General features: G+C 50.9%; 1 protein-coding gene across 1 annotated transcript in view; it reads right to left on the reverse strand.

Annotated features, from left to right (window-relative positions):
• The window catches only part of SPG11 (SPG11 vesicle trafficking associated, spatacsin), a 1,688,331-nt gene that overhangs the window by 345,605 nt on the left and 1,329,454 nt on the right, over window positions 1-13,272 (reverse strand). The window contains exon 35 of the mRNA XM_069624201.1: window positions 2,596-2,729. Coding sequence (XP_069480302.1) covers window positions 2,596-2,729 — 134 coding nt within the window. The remainder of the gene's footprint in view (window positions 1-2,595; window positions 2,730-13,272) is intronic.

Below are 13,272 nucleotides of genomic sequence, written 5' to 3' on the forward strand. Positions count from 1 at the left end.
ACCATTAAGGACCACATCGATACCCTTGCTCCGGCCCTTGCCGATTTCTGCAACCTCTCCTTTGCCTCTGGGTCTTTCCCCTCCCCTCTGAAGCACCCCCTTGTGCATCCTCTCCTCAAGAAACCCACAGCTGATCCTTCTTTCCCGGCTATCGCCCAATTTCCATAACTCCCTTTTTGGGTAAGCTCCTGGAAAAGCTTGCCATCTCTCAGCTTAACCTTCATTCTGACTCTGTTGCCTCTCTCCACGACCACCAATCTGGCTTCAGATCTGCCAGAAGCACAGAAACTGCTCTCCTGAACATACGTGAAGATCTGCCCTGCAACCTTGACTCTAACATTCCCTCTGTCCTCATCCTACTTGATCTCTCCTCTGCTTTCAACACAGTCAACCATACCACCCTGCTCAATTGTATCAGTGACAACCTGGGTATCACCGATCAGGCTCTGGCCTGGCTGACCTCTTTACTCTCTGATCGACCCTCCTGGGTACAACTTGGGTCCTTCCTATCTTCTATCTCCCTCTCTATATGTGGTGTTCCCCAGGAGTCTAACCTCTTGCCCAGGCTTTTCAACCAATACCTGGCAACTCTTGCATACTGCATTTCCATCTTTTGCTCAAATTTCCAGTGCTATGCTGATGACACTCAAATCGGGCTTCCTTCAGCCACCTCCTCTCCTTCCCTCATCTCTGACGGTCTCATCGCCATTCAAAATTGGTGTGCTGCCAACGATCTCTGTTTAAATGCCAACAAGACTGAGATCCTCCTCATTGGTACACCCTCTCCATCCTTTCACCTCAGCTAAGCTAAAAACCTCAGGGTCATCTTTGACTCCACACTTTCCTTCTCCCCATACATCTCTGATGTCTCTAAAAAGTCAAACCTCTTATTGCACCTCCTTAGAGGTACTCTTCCTTTCCTCACTTTCCCTCAGAAGCTCACTTTCTCCCAAGCTCTGATTCTCTCTAGGTTGGACTACTGTAACAGCCTCTTTCTAAATCTACCTGCCTCCACTCTCCGCTCTTTACAACTAATCCAGAACAGAACTGCAAGACTTGTCCTTGGCCTCACGCCCTGGGATTGTATCTCGCCAGCTCTGAAATCCCTTCATTGGCTCCCAGTGGATGCAAGGATTACATTTAAAACCCTTTGCATTGTCCACAAGGCTTTCTGGGGCCTGGGTCCAAAATACCTTAAACTATCCCTCTGTAAATACCTCCCCTCTCGAGCCTTTCGCTCCTCTACCTTTAACTCTCTCTGGGTCAGTCGTTTTTCAAAGAAACGAGCTGGAGGTAGATCTCTGTCTTAGACCGGGGCCTCCCATTTGAACTGCCTCCCTGCCACCATGAAACTTGAGGAGAACCATTTACGGTTCTGGAAGCTCCTCAAGACCTTCCCTCTTCACTTCTGCCTTTGCCCGGCTTCTCCCCTTCTGATCTGCCTTTTCCCTCAGCACTGTGCACCTGGCCACCCTCTGCCCTTCGGGCCCAGGTACCTGCTCACCCTGCCATCCTCCTGCACTGGGACACCCCTTGTACTGGGGCCTGTATCTGTACCCATACAGTTCCACACCCACTTTTCTTCTGCACTTATCAGATGCACCCTATCTGACTAACCTAGCACCTCTGCCTCGTACAGGCTGCACTACCACCACTAACACTCTAATTATTTATTTACTTACTATTTTTGTTTCTCTCCTATGCTCTGCACTTTCCCCCTTTTCCCCTTCCCCATGCACTTCCCCCTTTTTCCCTTCCCCATGCACTTCCGTGTTCTCAATGTCACTGGGCCTAGTAAGATTGTTGTTTTTACTTCTCCCCTGTTCCCCTCCCTTTGCCTGGTCGCGCTCTGAAACACCTGTGTACGAGCGAGATATAAATAAAATATCATATCAAGTCATAAGGCTATTCCTGTGGTGACACTTGGGACATCTCTTCCTCTAAACATCAGTGCAGTCAAATGTCACTAGATGTCACTGTCTTTGATGTCAATGAGTGTGTGATGTGACTTCTGCTACTCCTGACACTTTGGTGAACTGACGACCCCGTTTGCTGGCAGAATTGGCTAAAGAATGTCTCTAGGTGACTGCTGGCGTTTCCGAAAAAAGAAGCTGTAGGGACTAGAGGCAGGGCAAGAAATTATTAACATTCTGTTATGCTATTTGCGAGAATTATTTTTTACAAAAAATATTTTACATTATGTATCTACAAATTAGCAGTACATATGAGAATGTAGTGTATGATAAATACAAGACTATTTATTATTACATGAACTGATCCAAAATGCATTACAACAATCATTTTGTTAAGAAAGTGATCACCAAAACTTTGCAAGCTTGCTAAACCGTGTCTATCCTCTCTCCTTCTCCACATTCTCCCACACACCCCTCGCTCCCAGCATTTTTGCAATCTTCACAGAACATAAGGGAAAGGTTATGCCCCCACACTGGGCATTTTTAATGGCCATCATTGCCTTGCCCTTGAACCATCCCTGTATCTAAATGTGGACCATAGAGGGCAGATGGGTCATATCAGTTTACCTATGAAATGTACCATAAGGACAGAGATGTTGTCTTAATATACATAAGCACATACCAAGAGGGTGTACTCGTCAGATGGTGCCAGGTGGCTCTCAGTGAGGTGCTGAGCTGCCTGCAGCACTAGCATTATTCCTTCAAGGTGGCAGGTTAGGGTGAAGCACTCGTGGGCAGCGATCAGGATCTCCACAGCTGCAAAAGAGATGAGTGATAGAGTGAGAGGGACACCTGAGACGATCTCTAATACAAACTACTGCGAGGAAGGGGGCATGGAGAAAGAAACAGAGAGAAGGTGTTAGGGATGTTTTTCCACAGCTCTCAGGTGAGGGTTGTAGGAAGATTTATCCTTAGTGAAATAGCAGGATGTCCATCAAGTTAGTCTGAGCTCTCACAATGGGTAGTGCGGCTGAGCAGTCAGGCTTTACACCTAGGAGGCGGTGGGCTGGTGCCAGAGGACAGTTAAGTTTAGACACGTACAAATTAAAGTACACCACACAGAATATACTGTAAGAATTTATATATCTTTATTTAGCATTAAATGTAAGTTAAAAAACTGACAAATAAGTACTTAAAAAAGAAACAAAGCAAGTGCCTAGGAAACATATAGTAATGGGTAAGAATAGATGATTCCAACTCACTTCAAAAACATATTATAGAGGATTACTCTAAAAGGGGAGTAATTGGCCAATATGGTGTGAGGGCGCACACACTTTTGGAACAGGCCCAGAAGGCCAACAAACTGTAATAAAATTTAAAAAAGCACAGTACCGAGCCCAGTGAGGTCCCAGTTCACCCACCAAAAATTGCGGAACACCACCATGATGTCCACTGGAAAACGGTGAACTGTAGCAACTTATTATACAAAAATGTAGATCAATTAACTGGTACCTACAAAAATTACGCTGGTTGTTCAGTAGGCTCCTGGGCTCCATAGATTCAGGGGTTAAGCCAACCCACCAAATACACCCCAGGCACAATACAAAGGCTTGGATGGCCAGCCAATCAGGCTGGCCAGAAATACATGCCTTATATATAGTGCACTCCCACAGAGGATGCGTGTTGGCATGTCTGGAGGACTTTAAACCAGTTAGTACCACCTAAACATAAACCAAATGTGCCTCTGTGGGCAAAACTATCCTTTTGATCATGACTTGTGGTCCACACAGACACAGAAAGGACACAACAAAATGGCTGGGATCAGAGTTGAAAACAAAATGTGTACCTCAATAGCTACCATATAGGTCCAGTGGGCACAGTGTCTCCAATTGATAAACTCATAGATTCAGGGGTTAAGCCAACCCACCAAATACACTCCAGACACAATACAAAGGCTTGGATGGCCAGCCAATCAGGCTGGCCAGAAATAAGGAACAAGTTACTTACCTGTAACTGTTGTTCTCCAGCATGGGTCTGGCATGGATTCACATGCTCATGAATATTCCCCGTCGTCAGGCTGGGAATCCTCGGTAAAGAAAAAACCAGTATCAGTTTCGTTTCTGATCTGTCTTTCGTAGTAACAACCAATCACTGGTCTCTGCGTCATACTGACCACAGCCAATGACTGCCCTCTACCTAAGCCCCGCCTCTGGCAGCCATCTTCAGATTTGGTAGCACCTGAAGTGGCAGTATGACCAAGTGAAGAGCCGCAGAGGGGTAGGCGGGAGGGTTCGCATGTGAATCCATGCCAGACCCATGCTGGAGAACAACAGTTACAGGTAAGTAACTTGTTCCTTCTCCAGCATGGGGTCTGGCATGGATTCACATGCTCATGAATAAAGAATACATAGCAGTACACACATGCACAACCACGGGAGGTGGCAAAGGCTCAACATTAAGCATTACATCAAACTCAACATTAAGCAATTCTTACCTCCTCACCAGGCTCACCTTAGGCGAACAGATTGCGCAGCACTGCTTGGCCGACCCTGGACTCCTCCCTGGAATCCCGATCGACGCAGTAGAATTTCGTGAAGGTGTGCGTCGACCTCCACGTAGCAGCCCTGCAGATGTCCAGCAAGGGCACACCAGATAGGAACGCCGTGGTAGCTGCGATCGCTCTGGTGGAATGGGCTCTCGGACGGCCAGGCAGCGGTCGGTTTGCCAACCGATGACAGTATATGATACAGCCGGAGAGCCATCTGGAAATGGGGGCCTTTGAGAGAGCCTTCCCCTGATTGACAGGTCCAAAGTTCACAAAAAGTTGTGACGTCTTCCGAAAACACTTCATGCGGTCCACGTAAAACTTCAGCGCTCTAGCCACATCCAGCGAGTGCAAAGTCCTTTCGGCCGGCGACGAAGGCGACGGGAAGAAAACAGGCAACACCAAGGGTTCGTTGAGGTGGAAGTCCGACGGCACCTTGGGCATGAAGGTGGGGTGCGTCCTGAGCACTACCCTCGTGTCGTGAAAAGTCAAGTACGGGGGCTTGCAGGAAAGGGCCTGGATCTCTCCCACTCTTCGTGCGGAGGTGATGGCCACAAGAAACGCTGTTTTCCACGACAAGAACTTCAACGGAGCCGAGTGCAGAGGCTCGAACGGAGGTCCCATGAGCTTGGTCAGCACCACGTTGAGCTCCCACGCCGGGGCCGGAGCCTTCACCGGCGGGAACGATCTGAACAGTCCCTTCATGAATTCTTTCACCAGACGATGAGACCACAAAGACGTCCGCCCCGTGGTTCTGGTGTATCGGGAGATCGCAGCAAGATGAATCTTGATGGACGCATGCGCCAGTCCAGCCTTGGCCAGCGTCAGAAGGTACGGCAGTACCTGGGGAGCAGTAATCCATAGAGGGTTAATCTTCTGTGCGTGGCACCAGACAGAGAACCTCTTCCATTTGTGTCCATAGCATTTAAGAGTTGAGGACGCCCTGGCCTTTGCAAGAACGTCTCTGCAGTTGGCCGGTATGTCGTATCCTCCAAACTCTAACGCTGCAGGAGCCAGGCCTGCAAGTTCAGCGACTTCGGGTCGTGGTGGAGGATGGCGCCTCCTTCCCTGGAGAGAAGATCTGCGTCCACTGGCAGCTTGATTGACGGGGACGCTGACAAGTCCAGAAGGTCCGGGAACCATATCTGCCTCGGCCACGCAGGTGCGACGAGGATCATCCTGCACCGTGACCTCTTGAGCTGGTTGATGAGCCGGATCAGCAATGGCAATGGAGGGAACGCGTATAGAAACAGGCCCTCCCAGGGGAACGAGAAAGCATCGCCCATGCTCCTCGGCTGGGGAAACCTGCTGGCGAACCTCCGGCACTTGGAGTTCATCGCCGTCGCGAACAGATCGATCTGGGGTGTGCCCCACCGTCGGAAGAGGCGGTCCACTAGATCCTGTCGTAGTTCCCACTCGTGGCACGAGCGCACCTCTCTGCTGAGCGAGTCGGCGATGGTGTTTTTTATCCCTGCCAGATGAAACGGCACCAGAAACATCCCTTGGGCGACGGCCCAATGCCACAGATCCTGCGCCTCCTTGGACAGGGCTGGGGACCTGGTTCCGCCCTGCTTCCTGATGTAGAACATGGTGGTGGTGTTGTCGGTGAAGATCCTCACCACCTTGCCCTTGAGGGACGGAAGAAAGGACCTGAGGGCCCAAAACACTGCACGGAGCTCCAGGACGTTGGTATGGAGGGACTTCTCCGTCGGAAGCCAAAGGCCTCTCGCGTGCAGATTTTCGGTGTGCGCTCCCCACCCTTCCAGGGAGGCATCCGTGGTCACTGTCTCCTGGTGGCCGGGGGTCTGGAAGTCCATGCCCGCCGTCAGATGCGCGCGGGTGCCCCACCACCGGATCGCTCGTCGGAAACTCTCGAGTGTGATCCTCTCGTCGAAGCTGCCCGTCGTCTGGATCCAGCGCGCGTCCAGGAACTCCTGCAACGGGCGCATCCGGAGCCTGCACAGGCGGATGAGATAAATGCAAGAAGACATCATTCCGAGGAGGGACTTGATGGACCTCACCCTGGCCGCGTCCGCAACCAGCATCCGCTGCACCTTGCCCAAGATGGCCCTCGTCCTTTCCTCTGACGTAGAGGCCAGAAGCGACACTGTGTCGAGCTTCGCTCCCAGAAACAGTGCGTCTTGCGCGGGCACCAGGTGGCACTTGCCGTAATTTATGGAGAATCCCAGGTCCGTGAGTAGTTGGACGGTCCTTGCCGTGTGCTCCACGGCGAGCTCCTTCGTCTTTGCTCGGATGAGCCAGTCGTCCAGGTTGGGGTAGACGTGGATCCCCTCTCGGCGCAGCTGCGCCGCCACCGGTGCGAGGCACTTGGTGAACACCCTGGGTGCCGACCTCAATCCGAAGGGAAGGGCTCTGAACTGGTAGTGACGCCCTTGGACCACAAACCTGAGAAACTTTCGGTGTCCCTTTAGGATGGGAATATGGAAGTAGGCATCCTCCAAATCCAACGACGACAGGAAATCGCCCTCCTCCAGTTGACCCAGGACGTGTTGGAGGGTGACCATCCGGAACTTCTGTGCCTTGATGAATTTGTTCAGTCGTCGTAGGTCCAGGATGGGACGCCATCCTCCCGTCTTCTTCTTCACGAGGAAGTATCTTGAGTAACTCCGGAGCCCCGAAGCCTCTTTGGGACGAGCTCGATGGCGCCCTTCTTGAGCATCGCCTTTACCTCCAAGAGAAGTTGAGGGACGTGATGTTCTTTCCTGGCCACAGGGGGGCCGCGCGGGCACCTCTTTAGAAACTCGAGCGCGTGACCCTGAGCTAGGGCGTCCAGCACCCAACTGTCGGTGGAGATGGACTCCCACACGCGGACGAAGCTCGCCAGCCGGCATCCCACCGGGGTGCTTCGGTGGGGGCCCGACCCCACGGCCGGTTCAGTCCTGCTTCGACGAGGCTTTGCCGCCTTGTCCTCCTTGGCGACAACGGTGGGGTCCGCCTGACTTGCCTCGTCCCCTGTAAGCTTCCTGTGACGACGAACGGGCCGCTTGACGGTAGGTGGAAAATCCGCCGCTGGAACCTTTGGAGGCACCCTGTTTGCCTCCGCCGCTCCGAAAGGGCGGCCGCCGATGCTGGAGAACCCCAAGAGCCCGGGCCGTCTCCGTGTCCGCCTTGATGGCTTGAAGGGAATCGTCCACTGTTTTCCCAAACAGGTTGTTTCCGTCGAACGGCATGTCCAAGACTCTGGTCTGCACGTCCTGACAGAAGTCAGTAGCCTTGAGCCATCCACGCCGCCTAAGGCACATGCCGTTGCCCAACTGGCGAAATCCAGTGTCAGCGATGTCCGTCGCAATCGTAATGGCGTGGTCCGACGCCACTTCTCCTTCCTGCAAGATCTCTAGGGCTTCCGCCCTCTTGTCGTCTGGTAGGAAGTCCAGCAGGGGGGCCAGTTTGTACCACAACTCCCTGTCGTAGCGGGCTACGATAGCCAAGGCGTTGGCCGCCTTAATCGTCGTCGCTGCCGACGAGATGACTCTGCGTCCCATCGTGTCTAATTTCTTTCCCTCGCCGTCCGGCGGGGAGGTTGACGTAGAGGCCGCGCCCCCCCCGCTTTCTTCCTGGCCGCCGCGGAGACGACCGAGTCCGGGGTCGGCTGTGCCCGAAGGCACAAGGGGGCCGCGTCCGGGACCCGGTACTTCTTCTCGTACCGATCCCTTCTAGCCGGCGTCGTGGATGGGTTCTTGAGGAGGGCGAGGCCCTCATCCCAAATATCGTCCAGTAGAGGTACAGCGAGGACCGTCTTCCTCTTGGCCTCGCGCCGTTGATAAAGGAAACCTTCCTTCTTCTTCTCTTCTGGGCAGAGCTGGAAAAGCTCGGATGCCCTGGCGATCATGGAGTGAAACGATCCAATCTCGTCGGGCGGGGAAGCCGGGGTGGGAGGTGACGACGGGAGATCCTCGTCGCAAACCTCGTCGTCTGTACCCGTCGCGGTTGAGGATGAATCCTTCTTCTCTTAGGGGGAGGGCTCCCAGAAGGGCCTGGCTCCGGGTCCCCCGTCGGGAGCGGTTCCTCCGTTGGTGGTAACGGCAGTCTCGTCCTTATCTCTGAGCATAAGGACTGTATAGCCAACAAAATGGCCGCCGAGTTCTCTTGCGGCACTGGTTGAGGGGAGTCCGACAGGCGGTCAGGAGCCCCGTCGGCACCCTCGAAGTTTTCGTCGTCTCCTACGTCGGGGTCCCTCCCGACAGGCTGGTCTTCTTCCACGCCAACGCCGTGGCTTAAGACTTCGACCAGCTCCTCTTCAGAGGTTGAGGCCGAATCCACGACGACCTCCTGCCCCCCCTTTTTCTTCTCCGTCGGAGGTTTCACGGGGGTCCTGTCGATGGGCATGAAAGAGGACTCCCTCCGCGGTGGCAGGGAGTCGCTGGGCCCCGAGGTCGCCACCACTGGTGTAGCCTCCACAGGCTGAGCCAGGGCCGCCGCGACTGTCTCGATAGAGGCCTTGGCCGGATGGATTAAGGCTTTCACCACCTTAGGTGCACTCACCGCCTTCTACTTGGGGGGATGGTCACCGCCTCGCTCCCCCTCCGATGGGGCCTTCGAGCTCGACCGGGGTCTCTCCAGGAGCTTCGCCGGGTGCTCGGCCTTCCTCTTACCCGAGCCAGAGCGTTGGCTCGTGGTTGTTGGCGCCGGGGAGGATGCGCCCTGCCTGGCGCCCGTAGAGCCCGACCGTTCGGCGCTCCCGGTGCCAGCAGACTCGCGGTGCTTGGCCTTCTGTTGGACCCCCGTCGCCGGGGCGCCCTCAAAGGTCTTAGAAGACCCCTCGGACTTCTTCTTCTCGCCTGATGGGCTCTTTCCTTCCAGCCAGTTGGCGAGACGTTGATAGCGGTCCTTCATGGTCCGCTCCGACATATTGCCGCAAAACGCACAGTCCTTCTCCACGTGCGTCTTGTCCTCATGTAGGCAGTAAAGGCAAAGGGAGTGTTCGTCCTCCTTAAAGACATTCTGAAGCTGGCATCCAGGGCAGACCCTGAACAGCTTTCCGGGCGTCGAGCTTCCCTTCTCCTGGGCCATGTCCGAGATGGGCCTAAGAAACTTCTGGAGTCCTCCAAAAGCGTGGCTCGACGAAATCTTCACCCTTGAGGGGCGTAGACAAATCCGACACGGGTCCCCGTTGATCGGATGAAGAAACGGTGGAGCTTGAGGCTCTTTTGACCGAAAAAGCGAATTTCTTTTGAGAAAAAACGTGAAAAAATAGCACTAACGCTCGAGAGCAATAGCACGAGGATCCCAACACTTGAACGTGCGGTAAAAATCTGAAGATGGCTGCCAGAGGCGGGGCTTAGGTAGAGGGCAGTCATTGGCTGTGGTCAGTATGACGCAGAGATCAGTGATTGGTTACTACTACGAAAGACAGATCAGAAATGAAACTGATACTGATTTTTTCTTTACCGAGGATTCCCAGCCTGACGACGGGGAATATTCATGAGCATGTGAATCCATGCCAGACCCCATGCTGGAGAAATGCCTTTTATATAGTGCACTCTCACAGAGGATGCGTATTGGCATATCTGGAGGACTTTAAACCAGTTAGTACCACCTAAACATAAACCAAATGTGCCTCTGTGGGCAAAACTATCATTTTGACCATGACTTGTGGTCCACACAGACACAGAAAGGACACACAACAAAATGGCTGGGATCAGAGTTGGAAAAAAAATGTGTACCTCAATAGCTACCATATAGGTCCAGTGGGCTACTAATGCAGTAGGTGGATACAGCCCTGGTGTAGCCTGAACTAATTTACAGCTGCCACCAGCCTACTCCACAACGCATGGTTAAGGTGCCAAAACTACCCTCAGTCAAAAAAGTTTTTTTTTTTCTTTTTTACAAAAATCCCTGGCCTGGTAGCTATTTGGGCAGATCCCCAGAAAAAGGGTTGCAGTGACGGGAGGAATTCAGTAGCTGTCACTCTGGTTACAAAAAGAAAGTTAAAAACATGGAAGCCAGCAAGAAGTTTATGGGGCACACAAAGGTATGAAAAAGAACCTCAAAAATTGAATTCTGTCCCAACAGCCACTTGTTCCTCCACCCCAAGTAGGGGAGTGACCATTGAGTGTGTTCTTCGATTACTACAGCCCTCATCTAAACCTAAGCTATCTCCCTCAGAATCCCTGCCTCCAACTGAATTAGACAAAAAGAACCCCAAAAATGAAATTCTGTTCTTAAGTGAGTGGCACTACAAATTGATATCTAATAAGCTTGAAAATTGAGCTATTAGGAGGGCAAAGGATTCTACGTTCATCAGGTTTGAAGTTATGACCCCATTTCATAATTCTGTCTTTGAATACGAGATGGCCCAAATCGGACGTGCAGATTTCTTGAAGAAACTGAAAAATCCCTGCAAGTTATGCACTTTTGGGAGATTTCTTGCCAATTTCCTATGTGCGCCTATTGAATCACTCAATCTGCCTGTACTTCCTGGTAGTGAATATACTCATCATAAAGGAAGGTGGGGCACCAAAGGCAGTTTTAACCACAGACTATCAACACAGTAGGCACTGGGTTGTCAACATTCAGGAAAACTGAAAATAAATCAATACTACGAGTGCCTGTTGGTGTAGCTAGTTCTTTAATTTTAAGGATTAATATAAGACATAATGTATATTGATGCCATTGTATCTGTAGATGCTCATGCTTAACTGCATATTTGACCTTTTTCTCACTGAAATTTGAGAAATATTTCTGCAGATCTTCACATACTTTTCAGCAGAATTGAACTGTCTGTCACTAACCGTAACGAGGACGCAATATAGCTAGTAAGCGATACACTATTGGATCAGTGGAAGTGGATCAAAGGCATAAAATCAACTATTGTAGATACAGGGATGTATGAGCAACAAGGGCACAATCAAAAGATCAGGAGAAGACAGGAGGCATTGCATGACAACACCGAGCAGGCAAACAAACAAGTCTTTTAGGGCGAGGCTTACAATGAAACAATGAAGGAACGAAGGTTATGTCAGGTTATACTCATTTACTGGTTTCTGGGTTTGTCCAAGTTCTAAGATCAAATGCATCTAGTCCATGAGTACCTGGATGGGGTTCAGAGTCAAGATAGAAGCCCAAGTGATGGAAAATGAATCAATCTCAAGGTTTTTTCCATTCGAGAAAGATACAATGCAGAGCTGTTCCCTCTCACCTCTTCCCATTCGCCTATCCTTTGAGCTGCTGCTGGAATACATTTGGTGAATCCTGTGATATGAGAAGGGTAACGCTGGTGGAAAGTAGAGCTTGAGGGAGCCAGAGAATTCATGTTTAGTGACAAGTCAGAGACGGGCCAGGGGGTCTGGCAAAACACAAGAAGTGATGGCTGGAAGGTTTAGAATTAATCTTAACCTCTGTTATTGGTCTGGGCAATCCCCCAGACAATAGTTCTTCGCCTGCCAATCCATTATAGAAGGTGAAAGGCCATATACAAGTCAGACCAGGTCCCACCCAAAATGAGGCAGTCTAGCCCCAACTGCTAGGTCATATCCCTTCTGCACGAGACCACAAGCATCCCTAGACATGCTTGCATATGGTCTTTCCCCTTCTGTAATGGCTTGGCAGGCTGAAAAACTATGGTCTGGAGGGTTGCCCAGAGCTGTGCTCCTGGTTATGAATTATTCAAAACCTTCCAGCCATCAACTTTTGGTTTTGCTTGAGCCAGGGGGTCTAACCTGGCTTTAAGAACAAAACGCAGGCCGGTCTGGCCTAATAACGGCCAGGTACATTTTGAATAGAGTACCTTGTAAATAACCAACGTGACATCCTTTAAAGTGTGACAAACTGATTGATAGTGGCAGAGTCAGCCACCAGTTCTTTGGGGGCACTTACAGACCAATTTTAAAGCAGAACTCTGCATCCCCATGTACCATCATACATGCCGAGGAGATCTTAACATGTCCATATTTATTTTATTGAACAAAAGTAATCTGCTTGTTAAGTAACATAACGTTAACATAACATTACTGCTGAGCATAAAATTAGTGGGCAAAAAAAGCTACTAATACCCACAAACCACTGCCACGTTTTCCCACCCACATCCCTGGAGAAGGCGAAGGTGATAAAACAGCATGCAAAAAAAGCCCACAGGTAATTTTCTTCAGCGCTAGCTTCTGTTAGCACATGCCATTTTGCATTCTTGTGCAGCATTTGCTATTCTCTTCTTCATGCAGTCTCTGTCCCCTTTACTTGGGTCAGGATAAAAAACAAATACTTTTTAGGTCTCCCACAGCCCCCAAACCTACATTCTGGCAGGCAAGGGTCTCTGGATTAATGATCACACTTTGCCCAAGGCGGCAGGACAGTACTAAGGATGTTTTTCTTTCATAAAGAGATGCTGAAATTTGGGAGGCACAAGCCATCTAAAACAATGAACAGAGCAGTTCAACCTTTGCCCGCATTTAGCAGAGGGGGGATGGGTTGATGTTTATGGGCAGGCCTGATTTATGTCTACTGCTACTAACCCGTGCAGGTGCCTGTTAATGACTGTTATAAAACAAAACACGGTCTCACCTCTCCCAGGTGAGCTTCAACTGGCTATACCCCTGTATTACACCGCCACCCCCATCTGCGCCCCGGGCTGTCATCCACTTCAGCCACTCTGAGGAATGGCCGTGATCTACAGAGATGAAACTTCACTTTACAATGCACATGGAAATGCTTTCCATCACATGAATGTTGAGTGCTGATAAGACTGTTACTTGAATATCAGCCAACGTTTTGCAGGGCGTGTCCTTTGTGGAAATGCACTTCAAATGATAGAGCAAAGTTCTACTGGCGCAATGGCACAGACGTTAAACTCAAACTCAA

The sequence above is a fragment of the Ambystoma mexicanum genome, chromosome 11, assembly GCF_040938575.1.
Source record: "Ambystoma mexicanum isolate Mex_15411 chromosome 11, UKY_AmexF1_1, whole genome shotgun sequence".
Classification (NCBI taxonomy): Eukaryota; Metazoa; Chordata; class Amphibia; order Caudata; family Ambystomatidae; genus Ambystoma; species Ambystoma mexicanum.